The following is a 24,386-nucleotide window of genomic DNA, read 5'->3' on the forward strand; positions in this document are numbered from 1 at the left end:
AGTTGCAGAGTAGCTCGTCAACCGATAATCATTTTTGAAAGGTATCTCACTCCCTGGACTATTGCAATAGGGACTCCTTGATCCTGACCACCCCAAAACAACTGATTGCTCCCAGTCCAAGGTCCTGGGCTACTTTCAGGTGATGCACATGCTGCCAGCAATGAGCGTAGGTATGTGGTTGATGCAGCATGGTGCCATACAGCAACATGTCCACCCCCCCTTGACTAAGCGCAGTGAACAACCATGACAAACTTCCTGGCTTTGTGTCTGGGCGAAAAGGAAAAGGTAAGTCAGAAATACTGTGAGGGGAGAAGTCACAAAAAGGCAAGACAAGGCTATGCAAAGATGATGCAAGCACTGAAGCAAGCATAAAATGCATGATTATAACTGAGCAAGTAAGGAGTCTATGATTGCTTTCTTGACCAATCTGAGTTCAACCACATTTCTGCACACAAAGTATTTTGTCACTAGTGTTGCAATTAAAGTATGTACTCCATAGTGCAACGATGAAGTACAGACCTGTGTTATTGGTAGCAATGCTAGTAGATCTCTGATACCAACATCTATGGGTTGTAAATAAGGTTGCTACACATGGAGCATGCTCTGAGATGTTAGTGAATACTGTCCAAGATAGAGGCCTCAAAAAGGATGGGGCAAATTAGAGGTGCCAGGTATACACTTTAACCTTCAAGTTAAGAATAGTTGTTATCTAGTTTAATATCCAGTGGGTGTACATTAATGAATGGAGATTTGGTAATAATAGTATGCTAATACACACAAATGGCTACAAATATCCTCTCACTGCTCACTAGTGAGATTTTCATTTCACTATTCTAAACATGGCTTGAGAGTCAGACTTTCAGCTAATGTCAATGCCCACATCATCAAGGATGGAGAAGATTGCACCAAATATTTCCCAGGTTATTAAAGTGTAAACCCAGGGATATAGCCTACCCCTTGTCCTGAAGTTATTTTAGATTGAGGTAAGGACAATTCACTTGAAGCATGGTGAATCTTTGAAATATTCTACCCTAGAGAGCTATGAAAGCTCAATCGTTGATCATGTTTAAGATTGAAATAATTAAGTTTCTGGAGAATAATGACACCAAGAGATATGTAGACAGCACTGGAAAATGGAACTGAGGTAGGCAATAAGCCCTTTCCTCAAGACCATGGATGACTTTCTTCCATTCTAATGTCCTGGGTCCTGAGGTACTAAACACTTCAATCCTGGATCTGCAAACCCATCCACAGGTGGGGAAGGTGGTATTTGAAGAGGAGCGAGGGTTGGATGCTTCAACTTTCACATGCTGTTTCTGTTTGGCCTCTACTTGGACATGTTGGAGATGCTCAAAATGTTTGCAGATGTTTCTTCTCCAGTTGACCTTCTTCAGTAAGAGAGTTTACCATGGGCCAGTGGAGATGTTGCACTTTCACATGAAGGCTTTGATGATGTCCCTGAAACCTTTTCCTCAGGCTTCCTCATAACTGTATGTCAAAGCTTGGAGTAAGACATTTGTGTCTTGTGTCAGGCATGCAGATGGTTTAGCCTGCTCAACTCCACACCTCAAAGCTGGGAATGTTGGTCTAAAAGAGGATATTGATATTGGAGTGGCTATCGTGCCATTGGGATTTCAAGATTTTGAGGAGGCAATGTTGACTATATTTTTCTTGAGATTGGACGTGGTTGTAGGGCATTGTCCATGTCTCTAAATATACACTCAAGGACAGATAACGCTATTGCCCTGCAGATCATGAGTATGCTTCTGGGTTTGAGGTTTTCTTTCATCAAACACTCTGTTCCTCAGAAAGCCAAAAAAAGGCTGCACTGGCACACTGGAGGCAATGTTGCATTATCATCAACATAAGGAGAAAGTGAGGACTGCAGATGGTGAAGAAGGGCTCATGCCCAAAACGTCGATTCTCCTGCTCCTTGGATGCTGCCTGACCTGCTGCGGTTTTCCAGCAACACATTTTCAGCAGTTATCATCAACATCAGCCCTTATTGAAAGGCAGTTCCTGGAGGCATGAGAATTAACCCATGATGCCAGTGGCACATGCAAGTCTTCATAATCAGGGGACAGCATTGTATGGTTGTAGCTGGTTAATAGAGGTGTTTAGCTTTTTGAATATTGAGACTAAAGCCCCTTGTCATGCTTCTGTGATTGCATACACAATGGCTTGGGATGTGGTGTCTGAACATGTACAAATACAACATTGAGCTATAGGACAAAGACAATAGCAGAGATTGGAATGTCCTTAGTTTGAACTGAAGGTGATGCTATGTTGAATAACTTGGATCCAGTAGTGATGATCACAGCTTGCATATTGTTGTTCATTAGATGAGCAATGGTGATGATTTCTGCAGGCAATTGAATTTTAGGACAACTCCTGGTTGATGGAGTTAAAGATCATTGTGAGATCAAAGAAGGTCATGTGCAAAAGTTGTTGCTTCTCTCAGGATTTTTCTTGGACATGTCACCCACTGTGCCTCTTAATCAAAGGAATCCTCATTGTACCCCCAGCGGGAGCTCTTCAGGCACTGATAGGAACCGAATGAGACTGTTTGCAATTATGTTTCCTGTGATGGTCAGCAGGGTAGTTACTACAAATTGTTTTAATCTTCTTTCTTAAAGCATAGTTGCATACCATCTCAGAACTCCACTGGTGTGCTCTCCTTTTTCTTTGAGTGAGATGAGGTCATTTTTGCCAAGAGTGTTTCTCAGCTATTTTTGAATAATATCAGTGGATATTCTCTGTGCTAGTGGGCTTGTTGATTCTCATCTGTGGTATGGCTTTTTCAACTTCCTGTCAGGTTGGGGTTGTAGTGAGATGTTGTCAAGAGGATTTAGTCCAAATTGCTCCTTCTGAGTGAGTGCTGACTGGCTCTGTCCTTGATAAGCAATACTTTGTTCTTGTGCCTCCATGATGTAGGTGCTGGAGTGCATTGACTTTAGGTTGTCTTGTCAGTATTGAAGAATCCAATTACATCTTAGCTATCAACAAATTGCTGGTTTTACTGCACAGGTTCCAGCCATCATCAGTTCTTTAGGTTTTGGTGTTTTGTTGAAATTTGGCTTCAATTTGACTGGAGTCCAGCTTTCTTTCCTTTGGTTTCAGGAATGATTTCAGCTCAGGATCACTTTGTGCCTGTGATTTAGTAGCTCCAGGTCACCTGGTCATTCTCTTCAATCAGTCTTGGTATTTCCTCATAGCAAAACCAAATTGTTTCTTGGAAATATGATATAACCATCGTATTGTGGACATTCTATGGCTCCTGTCCATTTTTGAGCAAGACCAAGTTGGCTTTATTCACTGGCGAAGTAAATCTTTATTTGCAAAGTCCTCATGTTAATTGACAATTAATTTTTTATGTCAGCATTTCTAGTGGTACCACTGCCATTTTCGTACCAGCCTGATTGCTATTACAGACCAGATCAGGCCATGGTTGGTCCAGGAGTTGTCAGCTCCAGTCATGACACAGTTGGCATAAGCATCCTTGTGGTACCTCACACAGATTACGAAGTGGTCATGTAGATACGCAGTGAAAGCGTTACCACGAGATTCTGTATTTGTTTTTGATGAAATAAAAAGTGTTTGGTAAGACCTGATGTAGACATCATGTTGACTCTATTGTTGATTACCTTCTCTACACCTATGCCAGACACACCTTTCCAGAGATATATGTCCCTCCTAATTCTTAGCATTAAAAGTCACAAAGAATAAGTTGTATTTAACATTTTAAAGCCAAAATAGGATGTGTATAGAATAACTGTTCAACTATACTGAGCTTACATTTCATAGATATATATACACAAATGACATGTATCACTGGTGTTTCTTTTAATGACAAACATTTGATACTCTTTTGTTTTGGGATGGAAATTCATGCTATAATCTCTTCCACCAATTGTTTCTTGTTCAAGTGCTCAGTCACTTTCAATGCCTTCAGCCAAACCTAGCTTGGTCAACTCTGAGCTGCACAGGGCTAAGGCAGATTTGCATGAGACATGTCAGATATTTCTTGGTATTTCAGATTATTACACTCTTAACAGGGGCAAACATAGGATTGACTGAAATTTACATCCCAAAATACTTACAGAAGTAACTGGCACACAGAACCAGAGACATTATCTACAGCAGACCCAGTTTTATAAATATAACAATTTAAAACAGTATACAATGTGTCGTTTCACTCCAAATCTTAGTGAATTATATTGAGATGTAAAAGTACGTAAACAAAACGTTATTGAGGTAAATTTCCAGATTACTTCCGAATTCTGAAAATCTTTAAAAATGATAAGAACTATGAATTAGATAAGATCCATCCACTTGAAGTTTTTTTAAAAAATAAAGGCTTTGAAGCAAAACGCCATTGTACTGTATCAGCAAATCTTGCAAAAGGAAATACAGGTGCAATAACAGCCGACTGTCCAACTAGTAACAGACCGGCATCCCTTCGGCTCTCCCAACTTCTAACAGAAGTATGAGTCATGATGAGCAGCAGGAAGGTGGCAGAGCTATCCCAGGACTTTCTGCATCACAGACTTCGACAAGCACTCAGGCGCCTCCTCCGATTAACAGATCACCAGCTCAAGGGAGGAAAATAAACTTGGGAAATAAATCAGTTACTCTGTATTTGCAACACCTTCTTTCCGCATTTTTAACTCTAAAGAGCCCTCCTCCGACTCCACCCAGAAACCGCCAGGATCACAAACTCATAGCACGACGTGGCCCAACGTAAGGCTCAGGCGGAAGGGTACCCTCTCAATTATGTCTCTATTCCACCCACACACACAGGCACATCTTCCAATAACCTGCCCGCGCTCATCTTTCCAGGCACTGACGATTCTGCTTTTAATAGCAACTGTTTGCGTCAGTCGCTCGTTCGAAAAAAAAAGTCAGGAATTTCAAAAATAACGACATCCCCCTCAGCCTGGGCGCCATGGCGCGCCTGCGCACTTCGCCTCGCTCGTGCTCGGTCATGTGGTCCGGGCTGGCCGCATTACGTCAGCGGGAAGTGGTGAATGTAGCGAAGCGGCAGTCGCGGGAGGACACGACAGGTGGAGTGGAGACAAAGCGGAACGAACAGGTAAGCTCTGGCTGGTAGCGCCCTTGTCCAACACTGGCAGCTCTAGTGTTCACAAAAGACTGATTGTTGGTTTAGAATTAGAGTTTTTTGTCTCTCGTGGAAAGAGCGAACTCATTCGAGAGCAGTATTTAATTTATTCGTTTTATCTACTCCTTCGGGATGTTTCAAGCAGCTTCTAATTCTGCTGGTGCTGTTTTTTTTGTTTTTCCCTTCGGAATTGCTGAATTGTTTATTTTTCTCGCAACCAGCTAATCTATTGAATTTTTAATCTATCGATTTTCTAATCTATCCGTTCAGTTTGCTCACGCTGAGTTTAAAAATCGCTATGGCGTAAATCCGTTTGATTCTGATGTTTGCTCTCGCTCTCTCGGTTCTGTTAATTGGACACATGGATTATAGAGAGGCTATTGTTTTTGTAATAGTGCCGGAACGATTAGCAAAAAGCCTTTTCAGAATAATCCCTTTGAAACGAGTAGGGAGTCTGACCTCCTGCACCCTGGGATACAAATGTGCAATTGTTTTGTTTATTTTTAAAAACTCTAAATTAATGTTTACCTGGCTCGGAGTAATTGTATAAAAGTGAAGGGGGGTGGGAGCCATTCTGCCTTTAGCTAGTTGTCTTGCTCGCTCCATCGGTTTGGAGGTCTTAATATGTTTGCCTCGACTTTACTGCCTGCTGATTAAGTCTATAATAGATGAGAAAAATTCGAAGTCGTGTTTTTGGTTTTTTTGCACTTCCGCCTTCACCTCCCTCTTTCTCGGCTTATGTTTTATCATACTGGAACTTTGTTAACGATTGCACTTCAAAACTGCAATTGTTTAACAGACCGAAAGCCTGTTGTATACAGTAATTACAAAAAGATTAAAAACCTTTGAAACCTTTAGCCACTCCCTTTCTCCTTTCCATTAATGGATAGAAAAACGAAGTAGATCCATAGGATGTTTTCAAGTTGCCCTGAAAGTGAATTATATCCCTGTGTCGTATACTTAAATTGTATGCAGTTTTTCTTTGATTCTGCGTAATGGTGAGCTTTATCAGACGCTTCCATTTAGTCAGGCACCCACCGTGTACTACGGACTATGGTCCTGTATGGACTAATGACAGGCCTTGACCAGTTTGCCTCTTAACTGGAAAATACCTAGGAATTTAAGTACAGAATTCAGCTACGATAGGATTTGAAGGCAAAATACTGCAGCTGATGAAATTTTGAAACAAAAAAAAGTCTGCAGGTCAGCCAGGTTCTCTGTTAATTTCAGGGAGTCTCTGGTAATTTTAAGTGTTGGTCCTTTAACTTGGAATAAAAAATGAGGTCTGCAGATGCTGGAGATCACAGCTGAAAATGTGTTGCTGGTTAAAGCACAGCAGGTTAGGCAGCATCCCAGGAATAGGGAATTCGACGTTTCGAGCATAAGCCCTTCATCAGGAATCAGGTATTAGACCTTTTAACTTGGAAATTAACATTGAAGCAGGTGTTGTGGTTCTGTTCGCCGAGCTGGGAATTTGTGTTGTAGGCATTTCGTCCCCTGTCTAGGTGACATCCTCAGTGCTTGGGAGCCTCCTGTGAAGCGCTTCTGTGATCTTTCCTCCAGCATTTGTAGTGGTTTGAATCTGCCACTTCAGGTTGTCAGTTCCAGCTGTCCGTTGCAGTGGTGGGTATATTGGCTCCAGGTCGATGTGCTTATTGGTTGAATCTGAGAATGAGTGCCTTGCCTCTAGGAATTCCCTGGCTGTTCTGTTTGGCCTGTCCTACAATAGTAGTGTTGTCCCAGTCGAATTCATGTTGCTTGTCATGAGTGTGTGGCTACTAAGGATAGCTGGTCTTGTCGTTTCGTGGCTAGTTGGTGTTCATGGATGCGGATCGTTAGCTGTCTTCCTGTTTGTCCTATCTAGTGTAAAAAATCCCATGCAAGGACTGCACAAAATACTACAAAGGACAAACAGGGAGACAGCTAACGACCCGCATCCATGAACACCAACTAGCCACAAAACGACACGACCAGCTATCCTTAGTAGCCACACGCACGGATGACAAGCAACATGAATTCGACTGGGACAACACTACTATTATAAGACAAGCCAAACAGAGAACAGCCAGGGAATTCCTAGAGGCATAGCACCCATCCACAGATTCAATCAATAAGCACACCTGGACCCAATATACCGACCACTGCAACGGACAGCTGGCACTGACGACCAGAAGCGGCAGATTCAAACCACTACAAATGCCGGAGAAAAGATCACAGAAGCGTTTCACAGGAGGCTCCCAAGCACTGAGGATGTCACCTAGACAGGGGACGAAACGTCTGCAAAACATTCCCAGCTCGGCAAACAGAACCACAACAACGAGTACCCGAGCTATAAATCTTCTCCCAAACATTGAAGCAGGTTCCAATCTGGAGTGTTTTCTTCTAGTTGTTGTATAAGTAACCATAGTTTATAACTAGTTGGAAACTAGGCTTTGTGAATTTTTTTCTTTGATTTCAAGTCACACAGGTGCTTCGGTTTAGCATCATTCATGAACGAGAACCCGCCACCTTATCCTGGGCCAGGCCCAGCTGGTGCATACCCAGCTTATCCACAACAGTATGGTCCAGGACCTAATGCTGCTTACCCTGGTTATCCACCACCACCAGGAGGGCAACCTGTATATCAAGGATATCCACAGTATGGTTGGCAGAATGCACCACCTCAACCAGGGATGGTTTATGCAGATGCTCCAAAAAACACAGGTATGATTGCCAAGCTGGAAAGATCTTTTTTTAAATTAAATCAATAACATTAAAGTTTTAATGGGTTACTCAGAGTTAAATTCCTCAAGTCTTATTCCAGTTGACCAAGTTTTAAGTTTCTAGCTGACAATTTAAAGATTTGTTTAAAGATCATTCATTTTAGCGTTAAGAATTTTTAAATTATGTACTTATGTCACATTCCATGATAACTTTGTGACATGTGAGACGACTTAAAATATGTGGTAACGTGTATATTTTGATTCTGGGATACCTTAAAGAATTTGTTTGAAATTCTGTTCGAATTGCTGGTTTTAATTTTCTTAATTTAAGCAAGCAGCAATGTTTCAGTGTGAGAAAATGCTTGCTTAGGGTATGGAATACATTGCCTGGAAATGTGGAGGCGCATTCATTTGAGGCATTCTGGAGGACATTGAATAATTTTGGATAGAAATTGTGCAGGCATATGAGGAAAAGGCAGGAAGTCAACACTAAATAATAGAATTGCTGTAGACATGATGGGCTAAATGGCCTTCTCTGCTCTATAACAATTCTGATATGGCACCTATCAAACACCTTTTTAGAAATTCAAGTAACCACTTACAGCCATTCTCCTTTATCTCCTTGAGTGCTACTTTAAGAAGCTCTAATGGATTAATTAAACACTTTTTATTTTGAACAAGACCATGTTCTTTCTATTTGATCACTTTTTTAAGGATCGTGTTACAATCTCCTTTTTTTTATAATAAATTGAGCACCTCCCCTCCAACAGATGTTTGATCTGAGTTAACTTGTAACACTTGCTATTTTGGGATCTGCTGGGACTGTTCCAGGATCTAAGAAATTTTGGAAGATTACAACCAATTCATTTGTAATCTGTCATGCCAACTGTCTTAAGACTGTAAAATACAGGTCCCTGAGATTTTTCAGTCTGTAAGTCCAATAATTTCCCAGTATACATTTTTTTCCTTTTGTTAGGTGATTATTTGCATTCATCCATCTCTTATACTTGGTTTTCAATTATCTTCGGAAACTTTCCTACTGTGAAGACAAACACAAAACAGCTGTTCAAAGTTTCTGCCATTTTGTTTTCCATCATCGCTTCCCCAAACATACACTTTAGCTGTGCCCTTCCTAGACATATACACTTGAAACTTAGGGTGTAGGTTTGCTCGCTGAGCTGTAGGTTTGATCTCCAAACGTTTCATTACCTGGCAAGGTAACATCATCAGTGGTGACCTCCAAGTGAAGCGGATTTGTTGTCTCCTGCTTTCTATTTATATCTTTCCCTATCCAGGAGAAAGATATAAATAGAAAGCAGGAGACAACAGCTTCGCTTCACTTGGAGGTCGCCACTGATGTTACCTAGCCAGGTAATGTAACGTCTGGATATCAAACCTACAGCTCAGCGAGCAAACCCTACACCCTAAACCTCAACCTGAGGTACAAACCTTGCAAAAACACTTGACTTCTAATTGTGGTGATACTATGGCTTTAAGATGTTTATTTTGTCTTGTTTCTTTTTATGAAGAATAGTTGAGGTGATTAACAGTCTGCTGAGAACCAATGAAGTAAATAGTTGGTGAGACTGTGGTTTTTAAAGTTGGAACAAAAGAAGCAGCCTGAATGGGTGGGGTCAAGCTCTCTCAGAACCAGATTTTTTATAGTTTTCAGTAGTAGTTGTGCTGGGCTGTTGAAGCTGGATGTGGAAATTGTTTTCCCCTTGCTGTTACAGCTAAAAGCTGGGGGGTATTCTTTCTGCTGCGAGAATTGCATGTGAGACAATTTCTTTTTACTGAATTTGCCTTTGCCTTGGGGACGTTTATGGCATGTAACTATATTGGAACAATTACTGTTTAGTAGTTAATCTATTAGTCTATTAAATTTTCAATCGGAATAACAACTGTTTAGTCAACTACCAATGTTGAAGCAAATCAAATTGCTCAGTTCAAGAAGGCAGTGTTGCTTTGGAGGGTTGGATCTGGGATGAGGTGAGGGGTAGGGGAGATAAAGAAACTGGTGAAGTCTACGTTGATGCCATGTGGTTGAAGGGTCCCAAGACAAGATGAGGCATTCTTCCTCCAGTCACCGGGTGGTTTGGATTTGGCAGTGGACATGCCCCAGGACTTGCATTCCTTTCCCCACCTGCATATACCTATCATCTTTCCAGCTACCTTCTCTCCCACCCCCACCTTCCTATTTGTCTCTAATCTCTCAAAACTCACCCTGCATTCCTGATGAAGGGCTTATGTCTAAAACATCGATTCTCCTGCTCCTTGGATTCTGCGTGATCTGTGTTTTTCCAATGCCACGCTTTTCAAATCTGCCCCTTATTTTTTTTTTAATCATTTCATTTTAATGCTATCTGTAGCTTTGTTTTATTTATCTCCAAGAGAATGTCTTTGTGGCTCATTGGCGATGTTTTGCTTATCCTGCAACCTTCAGTTCTGTTATCTTCATTGTGCCTCAAATTAATGAGTCTCTTCTACTCCAAAAGCTTTATGAATATTAAATTTAAATGTCAATGAAACCCTGAATTATTAAAAACTTCCTGGACTTTAAAAGTTGTGAGCTAAATTTCTGTGATTCACAGAACCAAACTCCTGACTCCTGCCCATCCTGAGTATCTTTTCAAATCCCGTAAAAGTTACAAAAAGGAGACATTGCTCCCCTCATCAAACTCTATCATTCACCAAATGCTGTCAAAGGATGTCCAAAGGAATGTGGGTGTCCTTGTAAGTTGTGAAAGCTAAAATGCAGGTGTAGCAAGCAAAGCAAACTGTATGATCTTTATTTTGAGGGATGTTGAGTGCAGGGGTAAAGGTGGCTTGCTTAAATCTCTCCAAACTGTGAATGAGTGTGCACCTGGAGTGTTGTGTGCAACTTTGCTCCCTTTTACTTCTGTGAGGGTAGCTGTACTTTGCATAGTGGGAGGGCAGTCGATCACCAGACTAATCCTTAAAATAGCAAACTAGCAGGGAGATATTTTGCATTTAGAATGCAAGGCGATCTCATTGAAACAGCATAAATTCTTTCAGAGGCTAGGTGTAGATAAGGCTCATCGTGAGTGTCTGGAAATGGCCTCAAAATAAGGGGTAAACTATTTGGGACTAAAATGAGGAATTTCTTCAGTCTGGGTAGTGAACCTTTTTGAAATTCTCTACACCATAGGGGTCTGGAGTCTGTCATTGAATGTTTAAGGCCAGAATCAATAACTTTTCTAGCTATTAATGACATCAAGGAATATAAGGATAGTGTAGATTTGACATTTAGATGATCAGGTGTGATCTGGAATGTAGGTTCGAAGACTGAGTAGACTCTTCCTATTTCTCTCTTCTAATAACAATGAAATCACTAGTCAAATAATAGATTAAAAGTTACGCTATAAAATTGAAGAGTAAATGAGCAGCGGTAGTTGAATATTAAAATTTCAAGAAGCGTGTTAAAAAAGGACAATGATTTTTAAAATTGTGGGATTATTAGACACAGTGGCTCAGTGGTTAGCACTGCTGCCTCACAGCACCAGGGTCCCAGGTTCGATTCCCACTTCGGGCAGATTGTGTGCAAACTCCACACAGACATTCTCCCCATGTCTGCGTGGGTTTCCTCCAGGTGCTCCGGTTTCCTCCCATAGTCCAAAGATTTGCAAATCAGGTGGATTGGCCATGCTAAATTGCCCATCGTATTAGGTCAGAAGGAAATGGGTCTGGGTGGGTTACTCTTTGAAGGGTTGGTGTGGACTAGTTGGGCCGAAGGGCCTGCTTCCACACTGTAGAGAATCTAATCTAAAAATCTGATCTTGTTCCTTTTTGTCTTATGACATGATTTTAGAGGAAGTAAAAGTTCCTCCATTGTTAGAGAATGGTGGTCACAATGGTAGAGAAGTTCCATAATTTTGTATTACTGAGAAACTTAGTTGCAGTGTTTTCTGAAATAATGAAGTTCTGGTTTAACTGCAGATTGAACCACTTGATGGATGAGTGAAAAGTTGATGTCATTTACTGTTCTTATTTAAGGTAATATTGTTCAGTGACAAAACTGAACTAATTTAACTTTTCCTGCCAGTTATAGGAAATATATTGGAAATGCTAATTTATACTATAGATCTTTACTTTTAAATTCTGGGAGAATTGAAAAGATGGTACTAGTTATCAAACTGTGATGCTCCCTATGGCTTATCATGAAACTGAAATAAAAGCAGAGCAAAAATTAGTTATCATAAAATCCCTACAGTGGAAGCAAGCCATTCAACCCATCAGGCCCATGTTTATCCTTAGAGCACCCACAATTCCTTATCTTATCCCAGCATCTCCCATGGTCAATTCATGTAATCTGCACATCTTTGGACTGAGGAAGCCAGAGCACCAAGAGGAAGCCAAGGTAGACGGGAAGAATGTTTAAAGCTGTGCAGGTTAGATGGATTGGCCATGCTAAATTGCCTTTAAAGTCTAAGGATGTGTAGGATAGGTGCATTTCCATGGTAAATAGAGTATCAAGGATCGGGCAGAGGAGTGAATTGGGGTGGAATACTCTTCAGTGAGGGTATGGACCTGTTGGGCTGAATGTCCACACTATAGGAATTTTATGAATGTGGAAACTCCATGCAGACAATGTTGTAATTGACCCTCTGTCTCTGGCACTATGTGGCAACATTGCTAACCACTAAGCCAGTGCAGCACCCTAAGCAGCTGATTGGGTGGATTGGTCCTGAAATTATGTCCTTATCTATGTCTTTAGGATAGTCCAAAGTATGAAGCACTAATTACTGCGACACACAATCACAGACAGGTAAATAGGATAACCAGCTATAACATTGTAAGGATCCAGAAACAAAGTTGACTTGATAATTAATTTGTTACTGAAGGGAGTAATGTTGTGCAGGGTGCTGGAGAATGCCATGCCTTAATATTATTCCATGAAATCATTTGCATGTTTTGGAATCACCAGAAGATGTGAAATGAGGTGATTTCAGTGCAGAGGGATACCTCCCCTGGTTGAACAGTGTAGAATTGATGGGCACCATCTCAAACTAAAAGGCAATCCATTTTTGCTATTAAATAATGAGGAATTTCATTGAGAGCAGTGAATCTTTGGAATTCTGTAACCCAGATTGTTGTGAAGGCTCAGTCAATGAGTTTGTTAAAGATCAAAAGATTTCCTAGATGTTAATTACATCAAATATGGGGATAGTGTAGGAAAATAATGTTTTGGGTATCAGCCACCGTTTTGAATTGCAGACTGATCAAGGGACTGAATGGCTTACTCCTGTTATGTTGGTATTTTGCTTTGATTTTTTTGTCACTTGTACCTAAATACAGTGAAAAGTTTTCTGAACATCACAGTCAGATCATAGCAACCATGGATATGCAGATTATAACGTGCTTAGAGCAAGGCATACAAGGTTACAACTGCACAGGAGGTATACAGAAGGTGAATATTAGATTCAAAATTAAAGTTCTGTTCAGTCTGGAACACATCAGATTTTTCAACTTAAGAGTAGAACAGCAGCCTGCATTATTCAGCATAATAAAATATTTCAAGGTGCTCCACAGAAACAATATCAAGTACTGAACCACAAGGAAGCATCAAGACAAATGACTAGAGGTAGGATTTTGAAGAAATGATGGAGATTCAGGGATGAAATTCCAGGTTTTCTGAGCTGGAGAGCTAAATGTATAGCCTACAATGGCAGAACAAGTAAAAGCTTGTGTATCGGTGCAGAGATCTTGGCGGTTTCTGTTTGGGGAAGGTTGAAGATAAGAATTGGTGGTGTTATGGAGGAATTTAAAAGCAAGGACAACAATTTCAAAATCAGTGATTTTTTTTGGCTACTAAGTACTTGGATGAGCAAAGAAATGATGTCACTGGGACTTTGGTGTTAGGTTTTGCAGCAGAGTTCTTGATTTCTTGAATTTTACATAGGATGGCAGGTAGACAGGCAGGAGAGTAATGGAGTGTTTGAGGTAACCAAGGCGTGGATTAAGGTTTAGCGGCAGATGAACTAAGGCAGAAGTAGACTTAGACACTAACTGTTGTGAATAGGTAGATTTGTGAATGGATTGAATGTATGGTTGGAGGTTTATGTCAATAGGGTGCCAGGTCTGTTTTGTTCAGCCTTGAAGTGCCAGGGTGGTGCCTGTGGCTTAAGAATTAAGTTTGTGGTGAGGATTGAAGACAATGGATTGTCATCCTTCCCCATAGTCAGTTGAAATAAACTAACAGGATCCAATTTTTAACTAGTGAGGTGGTGCAGTTTTGTATTAAAGATTGGGCCATATGACATTTTATAGCAATTAATTGTATATTGGAGTTGGCAGTAATCAGTTAGCCTACATTTTTAAGTTCAGAAGCTGGCTTTGGAATTATCACTAAGATATAGTACTGTTAAATGTCTGCGTTCAGTGAGGCTTAATCATGAACACAATGATTTGCATTAGAGCTATAGTTAGTAAGTTTGCAGATGACACCAAAATTGGAGGTATAATGCACAGCAAAGAAGGTTACCTCCGGTTACAAGAGGATCTTGATCAGATGGGCCAGTGGGCTGAGAAGTGGCAGATGGAGTTTAATTCAGATAAATATGAGGTGCTGCATTTTGGGAAAGCAAATCTTAGTAGGACTTAATGGTAAGGTCCTGGGGAGTGTTGCTAAACGGAGACCTTGGAATGCAGGTTCGTAGTTCCTTGAAAGTAGAGTCGCAGATAATAGGATTGTAGAGATGGTGCTTGGTATGCTTTCCTTTATTGGTCAAAGTATTGAGTATAAGAGTTGGGTCATGTTGCGGCTGTACAGGACATTGGTTAGGTCACTTTTGAAATATTGTGTGCAATTCTGGTCTCCTTCCTATCAGAAGGATGTTGTGAAACTTGAAAGGATTCAAAAAATAATTTACAAGGATGTTGCCAGGGTTGGAGGATTTGAGCTATATGGAGAGGTTGAATAGGCTAGGGTTGTTTTCCCTGCAGCATCAGAGGCTGAGGGGTGACCTTATAGAAGTTTACAAAATCATGAGGGTCATGGACAAGGTAAATAGATAAGGTCTTTCCCTGGAGTGGGGGAGACCAGAACTAGAGGGCATGGGGTAAGATATGAGACCTAAAGGGCAATCTTTTCATGCAGGAGGTGGTACGTGTATGGAATGACCTGTCAAGCAGTGGTAGAGGCTGATACAATTGCAACATTTAAGTCATCTGGATGGGTGTATGAATAGAGGGTTTGGAGGGGTATGGGCTGGGTGCTAGCAGGTGGGACTAAATTTGGGTTGGATATCTGGACAGGTAGGACGAAGGCTCTTGTTTCCATGCTGTACATTTGACTCTATATTCCTGATTTGTCTCCATCGCCCTTAATACCATTAATATCTACAAATGTATTAATCTTTCTTGAACATACTCAACAATCCAGTCTCCACAGCCTTCTCTGGTAGAGAATTCCACAGGTTAATCACCTTGCATAAAGTAAGTTTCCTCCTCTTAATCCCAAATAGTGTACACCATGCCCTAAGATTGTGACCCTGGATTAAGACTATACAATCAGGGCCACATCATCCCTACATCTAGTCCTGTTGGAATTTCAAACAGATTCTTCCACCTCCTCCACCACCACCACCAGGCACGCCCCCGCCCCCAATCATTGCTGTTAACTCTAGTGGATATACATACTATCAAACTAATTTATCCTTGCACAACAGTCCTGTCATCCCTGATCTCAGTTCTCTTGAGCCTTGCTCCACAGCAAATACTACTTTAAGCAGGGAAAAACTGTGTGCCGTGATCCAGACCTGGTCTCACCAAAATTCTGCATAACTGCAGTAAAAGAAAACCCTACTTCTGAACCCAATCTTTTTAAAGACCAACATACTATTGCTTGCAGCACCTGCCTGTTCACTTTCATTGGCTGAGTTACACTGATACCCAGATCTCTTTCTACAACTGTTTCCAGTGCATCACAAACTGAAATAATACTCTACCTTTTTTGGTTTTCACACCAAAACATTCACGTTCATCCACATACTGCATCTGCTGTGTTTACACCCACACAATCAGTCTGCCTAGATTGACTTGAAGCTTTGCATGCTCCTTATGAATCTCAATCCCAACTAGTTCTGTATTGTCAGCAAACTTCTAAATGCTCCATTTCGTTCCCTTATCCATGTCATTTGTATACAGAGGAGGCTTGATTATCTGAACGAGATGGGCAGGCACTTTCATTCGAGTAATTGATTACTCAGTTAATTGATTCAATGCCTCTCCTCTGGGGCTTGGAGTTCTCTAAGTCTGCTCCCTATTCAGGAGACTAGCATTAGCACACCACACGCAAGCCCTTGCCTGCCCCCAACACTGCCCACCACCCCTCCCTGAACCAAAACCTGTCCAACGCTGCCCGTCAACTGTCTGCACCCCCCCCCCCCCCCCACCAAACCTTCCACGGCAGCTGGATTGGACACCAACAACAAGACTGCTGCTGCTACTGGCTTTTGAGGGAGGAGAGGAGAGTTAGGGTACATGCCTCTGTAGAACTCCAGGAAAAGTGTGGGGAGGGAGAAGGAGGTGGGTGGGAAGTCGGTTACTTAGAGACCGTGACTGCACTCCCATCAGTCCAGGACTGCTCTCTGCAGCACTGTTAATCAGTGTAAACAAATGATGCCTGATGAAGGGCTTATGCTCGAAACGTCGAATTCTCTATTCCTGAGATGCTGCCTAACCTGCTGTGCTTTGACCAGCAACACATTTGCAGCTGTGATCTCCAGCATCTGCAGACCTCATTTTTTAAACAAATGATGCGATCAGTGTTGGACACGCGTCTTTTGACGTAATGTTTCTGTCTGGACCGCAATCTCCTTCAGATAATCCGATTTTTGAATAATTGGTATTCGGAAATCGAGGTTCCTCTATATCATGAATAGCTTGGGTCCCAGCACTGATCCCCATGGTACATCGATATTCACACCTGCCATGTGAAAAAGTTTTTCCCACTTTGTTAATCAATTCTCAATCCATGCCAGCATATTAGACCCAATTGTGTATCTCTTAATTTTGCCCACGAGCCCCAAAAGTGGAAATTTTCCAGAAAGCTGAATTGAAATCCAGGTGCATCACATCCACTGCTTCTCCCTCATCTATTCTATTACATGTATATCTTTACAAAACTCCAGTAGATTAATCATTGCCCTTTATTTAAACCTATTAATGCTTTCTAAGTATTCATTTTTACACATAGCAAAAGCTAACCTTTTCCCATCAGCTGTCATTAGGCTAATTGGCTTGTGATTCTTATTTTCCCGTCCCTTTTCAAACAGTAAAGGACACATTTATCAGCCTCCACTGTAGGAACTCAAGTCCACAATTCTGGAAGATGTATGCAATGTTTCCAGCAGCCACTTCCTTTAGTACTGTGCTATATAGATTATCGGCACCTGGGGGGGTTGTCTGCCTTTACCTGTGTTAACTTATGGTGAACGTGGAATGTTAGTTTTCAAAACATTTTTGGCCACCAATGGAATCTCCCATTATACAATATATTTTTGTATTGTTTGGGATTCCATTGTTTCCATTTATAGATGTTCTGGCAGTAATCATTTTACAGAATTAAAAAAAGCCATTGCATTAACGAAATCAAGCTGCTTTTTTATACTGTGATACATTGCAACAGATTAAGAATAGAATTATATTTGGTAAGTTCATCAACTTTTAAACTCTGAAATCGCAAGTTACTTTGTTAGTCCTATTTACAAAATGTACTATGTCTAGTTCTCACAGAATCCATTTAATCATTTACCAGTTTATATGATGCAAGGAAAATAGTGTAGCCAAATGTTACACAGCTAGATGTACAGTATTAAAGAACAGCTAATCGCTCTGAATAGATAATTTGAAGAAAACATGAACCAAAGTGTGATAGCTTATTATCTTGATTATATTTAGAAAATCCATCTCCAGAACTGTTCGACTTTTAAACTCTTGACTTGTTTGGTTCTGAATTCAATTGTAGGCTTAGCAATTTAAATAATTATTTCACAATCCACTGAAATGACCAAGACTTGAACTATTTGTGCACCGTTGTAATGATCCTCTACTTGTTTTTGAGACTTAATATTTAGTGTACTGTAACCAGTAATTGATCCTCATGTGAGGATTCATGTGATAGTTGTGAACTACTTGAACATTGCTCTTGTGATTGTTGGCTAACCGTGTTGCTAGGGAGGTACAATTTGGAAATCTCATTCTCTATCCTATGTTTATAGTTCAATCTCATGATCTAATGTACAATTTACTGAATATACTTGAAAAGGTAGCCCAATTGAAAAGCACGGATGCAAGAGCATTATTTTATGGTAGCCAGAATCCTCCAAGAAGTCATGAAGTGACTATTCAAGTCTGTGATCTGACGATAAGTATTTTCTTAACCCTGATAGTCGTTATTAAATATCTGATATTTACTTACCCCAAGTCCATACATTTCCAATTCCATAACTGATCAAAGTTAGAACAATATGTTGAGCCAACAAGGGAACAGACTGTTGTAAACTGAGTTTTTTATAATAGTTCAGGGTTAATTAATAATCTTATAATAAACAATCTGGGAATGCAGAAAACTAATACAACAGGATCACGTCCCTCCAGGGCATTGGGATTGAGCAATGAATGCTGGCCTTGTCAGTAATGCACACATACTGAAAATGAATTGTTTTAAAAAAGTTTGAGACTGAAACTAAATTTTTAAGCAAAGTATTTAGAGATAGGAGGCAGGTTATGCAAAAACGGTTTGGGGAAGTTAGATCAGTGAATAAGATGAATACTGAGAATTTGCCTTGGGGACTTTTACTTAATGCAGTACTGCTTATATTAACTGCCCTAAGAAACTGGGCATGGTTGTGGTATTGAAAAATCCAGCAAGCTTTTATTATTGGGACCTATTATATTTGCATTGCACTTGTCAGACACCTAGGTGTCTCAATTAATGTTGAGCTAATAGTTTGTAACAGGCACATGCTTCTAGTAGCATGTCCTGCTTTAAGTGATCCTTATATCCTGGGGTCATGTGCAATTTATAGTGATGGTATCTTGAGCATGTCTCAAAGGACATAACTGATTCAAATATAATAAACATACCATTTTTTCAAAAAATCCCAAGCAGACGTGCCCAAGCATACGTTAGCACATGTCAATTTTGTAATTGTACAAATAGGTAAAATTGATCTTGAGAGAATTTCTGGCATGTAATGCGTTTTGCACTAGGATTTCTGATTAGAAGGTATTGGAATGGAATTTTTTGGTTTGGAACAGGCAGCCATGTAGAAAGTCATTGTTTTTGCAGAAGTCTTGGCTAAAACTAGATTGGAATAGTTATTCCTAAAGATGGAAGATATTTAACAGTTCTAAACTAGAGTTGAATTCTAATGTTCCAGACCTAAAGTGTTTGGTTAAAAGCCTGAAGGGGTTCCTTAAAGCTGAGAAAATCTGTGCTCATCAGATTCTTTAGAATTGGGAACTAATGCATTTAAGCCAAACCACACGTGATAGAAGGAAATTTTCTCTGGTGTGAGTACTGTAAAGGAGTGCTGTTCAGATTAGGGGGGCTGTATTTTACCTTGTATTTCAAGAACATTAAAATGTGGTGTTTTATGTAAATGATTTTGCTCACTTGATTTTATTCACTACTTTTGTGTATTTTTGTTGTTAAAACCAAATAAACATGCTTGTTTGAATAAAAGGCCATCTTGTTATATCATTTTTTGGTTTTAATAAGATAGGAAGATTGAGTGGAATATTATTTAAACAGGCTACAGAACTGTGATCTGGGATTCCTCATCCATGATTCACAAGCTAGCATCCAAGTTAAGCAGGTAATAGAAGATTAATGAAATGTTGCCCTTTTTCAAAGGGAATAATATATGAAAATCGGGAGGTTTAGCTAAAACTATACAAGGCACTAGTTAGTCCTCAGTAGGAATACTGTGAACAGTTTTGAGCCTCTATCAAAGGAAAGATAAACTGGCATTGGAGGTAGTCTTGCAAAGGCATACTATGCTAATGACACACAGGGACTGTCTTGAGGAAAGGTTCAGTAATTTGGACCTGTAATTGTTGTCCCTCATTCTTCTATATTCCTACACTTATTGAAATAGTTTTGGGGGACTTGATAAGGTAGTTGTGGGATGGCTGTTCCTCTGTTGAGGGAAGGCTAGGACAATGAGTATAAATTCAAAATGAATCGCAGATAGAGGAGGAATTGACTACTTGTAAAAAAAAATAAATCTTCACCACAGGGCTGTTCAGGGTGGATAACTAAGTATATTCAAGGCTGAGGTAGACAGATTTTTAGCAACTGAATTCATCCAGCCGCAGTTCCATCCTGGGGAGAATCTTGGTGAAACTCCTCTGTATCCCCTTCAGTGCAATCACTTACTTCGTGACCAGAACTGTGTACTTTTCCAATAGGAAAAGTGAGGACTGCTGGTGCTGAAGAGGTGAGGGTCAAAAGGTTTGGTGCTGGAAAAGCGTAGCAGATTAGGCAGCTTCCAAGGAGCAGGAGAATTGGTGTTTTGGGCATAAGCCCTTCAGGGCTTCTGTCTGAGGTGCAACTAGACTGTTTACAACCTTAGTTGCATATTTTGATCCTGGGATAAACTTCTGACCACACAGATGCTGTGTGCACCTCTACCATCAGGATATCACTTGGTTTGGTTTCTGCTGAGGGATGCTGAAGTCCCCCTCCAGGTTTTTGCTACTATTAGATTTGACTATGCCAATGCTTTGCAAATTGACCACCCTCCTTCCAACCTACATAAATCTGCAAAACCTCCTTGCTGTATCCCAGCTTTCAGCAAATCCATTCAACCATCCTACATTCACCTGCAGTTCAGCAACTTTTTTTTTCCCAGATTCTCATTCTCTATTTCAAATCCCTCATAGCCTTGTCCCTAGCTCTGTAACTTCCTCCAGTTCACAACACTACAATCTCTGCACGTCTTAAATTCTGGCCACCTCAGCATTTCTTATTTTGCTGTACCATTTTGGGTATGTCTTAAGCCATTTAAGGTCTTGATCTGCCGGTTTACTAATATTTAATCAATATGTAAATAAATTTAGGATGTGGTTGTCTTTGGCAGCGGTAACCTTTCACTGGTAATGTAGAGTTGCCCTTAATTGATTTCCCCTTAATGGCCCTATAGGTCTATGCCTAGAATTTTACGTAAACCAGGTCAGGTAATGACAGGTTGGCTTGCCTAAAAATTGAGAAACTCAGCAAAAGCTTTTAATTTTGCTTGGTCACTTTCAAATTTTTTTTTATTCCTAGATATTTTAACTAAATTCAAATCACATTGCATATTAGTTCAGCAATAAACCATTATGTTCCTATAGCCACAATTTTATGATCCAAAAATAACAGTTGAGCGCAAGGTAACTAAACATTTAAGTATTAAGTGTATAAACTACCAAGCATATTCAAAAATCTATTGTTCAGAGTCAAATCCTTTGTATGAAACCTGTTAATTTGTCTATTCAGGACAACTATCTATTTCTGGAATGAAGAGAACTTGCAGCAAAATTTGATCTAACTGAATTTCTAGTTTGTGGGATTTTGAATCTGTGTGTTGTCTGTTTTGATTCTTAAAAAATAGTAGATTTTAGTCAGTTGTGTTCTTGGAATACTGAATTTACATTTTCTTATTCCTGCAAGAATCTCTCATCTATTACTAAACATTCCAATCATGGATTAATGGAGTGTTTTGGGACATGCTACGTTTGGACTACAGAATTAGTCACTCCATAATTGCACATGTTCTCTGACGTGTTTGATCAAAGATCTTGGAAAGTATGAATTATTTACATGTTTCTATTACTACTGCACCTATAGTTAGGATTATCCACTCCTTTAAACAATAAAGGACGTTCAATCAAGATCCAAAGGTCGTTTTCAATTTTAAATGATTGGGTAATTTTGTAGGCAGCACAATTATGTTTGTACTGTAACAAAAGCAGATATCATTCATTGAATTACAGTCCAACAACCTGAGTTGATGCATATCCTTTAACTTGCATGGTACCTTTTTAATACAAAATTATTGATTAAATTTACACACCCTATTTGCTTAACCCTTACACCTTTTCTTTCTCCTCCATCTAAGCATTCAATCTAATCTTCAATGTTGATATGATTTCCATGCCAATCACTCAACCTGGGAATGAACCCCACAGTTTCACGACTGTGTAATAGTATTTTTTTTCTTGTGTTCTAAAGCACTTTGTCTGTGGTCTCTTTCTAGATTTTCCAATTACCCCATCCATCATTTAAAATTTTTTTTTCCCCTTCCTCCTATTTCCCAGAAGGCTGGATCCCAGGCATTAAAGGTAGAGTACTGGCTTGGGTAGACAATTGGCTGGCTGACAGAAATCAGAGGGTCCTTCTCTAAGTGGTGAGCTGTAACCATTGAGATGCTGCAGGCTTCAGTTCTCGGACCTTGACTATTTACAATCTGTATAAATGATCTGCAAGCAGGGACAGTGTAATGTAGCAATATTTGCGGATGTTGCTAAAATAAGTTGGTAAGCTCTGTGATGAGAAGATAGTTTATAGAGAGGCTTGGAGAATTGACCAGAACTTGGCTGGTGGAGTTTAATGTGGAAAATTGTCGATTCTGGCTGGAAAGTCTCAATCTTGAATAAGAGCTCATAGATATGGAGTGAGAGGAGGCAGGTTCAAAACTGAGGAGAACCTGTTTCTGAGGGTTGTGAATCTGTGGAACACTGCTGCAAAGTGCAGTGAAAGAAGATTTAATCAACAGATTCAGAAAATAAATGTTTTCTGAAGAACAGGATAAAGCCCTATGGGGACCAGGCAGGAAAGTGGAGTTGAGACCAGGATAAGATCAGCCTTAGTCTGTTAAATGTGGAGCAGGTGCAAAGGCTCGTTTATCTGCTCTGACTCCTAATTGCTACCTTCCCCATATTGTGCCAGGCTGTACCATAGTAAATTTGTATCTCAAACCTTAATTTCCTTTCCATAGTTTGAAATCTGCAAATCTCTCAATAGTCTAACAAATGTTAGGTTTTCTCTTGGCTGGTCACTTATCACTTGGCTTTTATGTGCTTTACCACTGAAGATAAAACTTTCAGTAGTCTTTTTCTTAAACAGCCTGCCATGCAGCTTTTAATTTTCAGTGAATCTTACACTATTGTTCCACGCCACACAGCTAATCTTTTGAGTATAATAATTTTATCAAGATGTTTTGGATCAAATTATTGCAGCTGTTGAGTCCAGTTTCCAAATAATGAATATCCCATCGTAGCTTTGCATGGTTTTCTGAATAATTAATTATACTATTTTTTGTTAATTGTGCAGATTTCTGACGTTTGTATCAAATGTTCCACTTTATCTAAGTGGAGGCCAATGAAGAGCTGTATGTGTGCAACACAGCCCGTCACTACATTGTTATTGAGCAGAGGTCTAAACTCTGATCATTAAAACTGAAACACCCCAGAGAACCTTGCCTTACCACGTAATCTGATTTTTAAAAAAATGTGAAAAGTGGTATAACCATCTCTTACCATCAATTTGTTATGAGTGGTTAAATGAAATGGAATCCTTTCACTCATTCTATAATTAACAAGTAACAATTTATTTATCTAACTCCAACCATGAACAAATTAACAGAATAACTTACAAACCAAACAATCCCTCTAACTGTTCCCTTACTGTCTAAATTTTAATAGGATGCTGTTTGAACAAGTACAAGTCCCACTTTTATAAATTAAAACATAATGTCTTCTAAAATGATGCTCTGCTTCTCCAGTCTGTCTTCTGATTCTGCTGTCAGGGATGTTTCTTCTATAATTTCTTCTGTTCTGAACACCTCTGTCCACTGAATTCTGGTGTCAGGAAGATTGTCTAAGAGTGTTGGGTACTTTTTTATGAATAATGGTGCCTTTTTTCCTGAGAACTGGCAAGTTCTTATCTCTTCAGATGGCAGTTGGCATGCTCCCAATTTTCAAAATGCTCACATCTTTTATATCCTTGATGACCAATTAATTTCTTTTAAATCAGATTGGTTTCAGGTTGTCGACGTATTCTGATTTCAAATTGCTTTTTGTATCTCAGGTCTGGTTTAAATTAACTGGCTAAATTCAAGTTAGTGACAAAAACATCAAAACAAACCTAAGACCCAGCCAATTGATACATATTTCCATTTTTGAACACACTCTGCACCTACAATTACTTGCAAACACCATTTATATTTGAACATTTCCAAGCTTTGAAAAGCACATTCTCTTAAAAGGACCATGCATTTTTTTCCTATCATTATTACCAACAAGTTCTAGCTTACCGCCACAAAACCAACCCCTGTCCTTTCTCCAACCACATAATTCTAAAGATGGTTTCACACCAGACGTATTCTGAAGATTCTAACTCTGAGTTCCTGTTTAGTAGTTGCTTTCCTAGTTCACTAGAAACTGGCATAAGGTCCTCTGTGTTCTGCAGCTGCACAGATGTCACTAAATGTGCTGAATATCTTAGGCATTTCTTTGTTTCAGATCTCAAGCATATATTGTACTTGGTTTTTATT

At 39.8% G+C, this 24,386-nt stretch overlaps 1 protein-coding gene across 1 annotated transcript in view; it reads left to right on the forward strand.

The window, feature by feature from the left end:
- The first annotated feature begins 4,930 nt into the window (after positions 1-4,930).
- LOC132823394 (cysteine-rich and transmembrane domain-containing protein 1-like) overlaps positions 4,931-24,386 on the forward strand; it is a 32,071-nt gene continuing 12,615 nt past the window's right edge. Inside the window, exons 1-2 of the mRNA XM_060837171.1 lie at positions 4,931-5,092; positions 7,579-7,822. Of these exons, the coding sequence (XP_060693154.1) occupies positions 4,946-5,092; positions 7,579-7,822 (391 nt within the window). The 5' untranslated portion in view covers positions 4,931-4,945. The remainder of the gene's footprint in view (positions 5,093-7,578; positions 7,823-24,386) is intronic.

The sequence above is a fragment of the Hemiscyllium ocellatum genome, chromosome 16 (assembly GCF_020745735.1).
Source record: "Hemiscyllium ocellatum isolate sHemOce1 chromosome 16, sHemOce1.pat.X.cur, whole genome shotgun sequence".
Classification (NCBI taxonomy): domain Eukaryota; kingdom Metazoa; phylum Chordata; class Chondrichthyes; order Orectolobiformes; family Hemiscylliidae; genus Hemiscyllium; species Hemiscyllium ocellatum.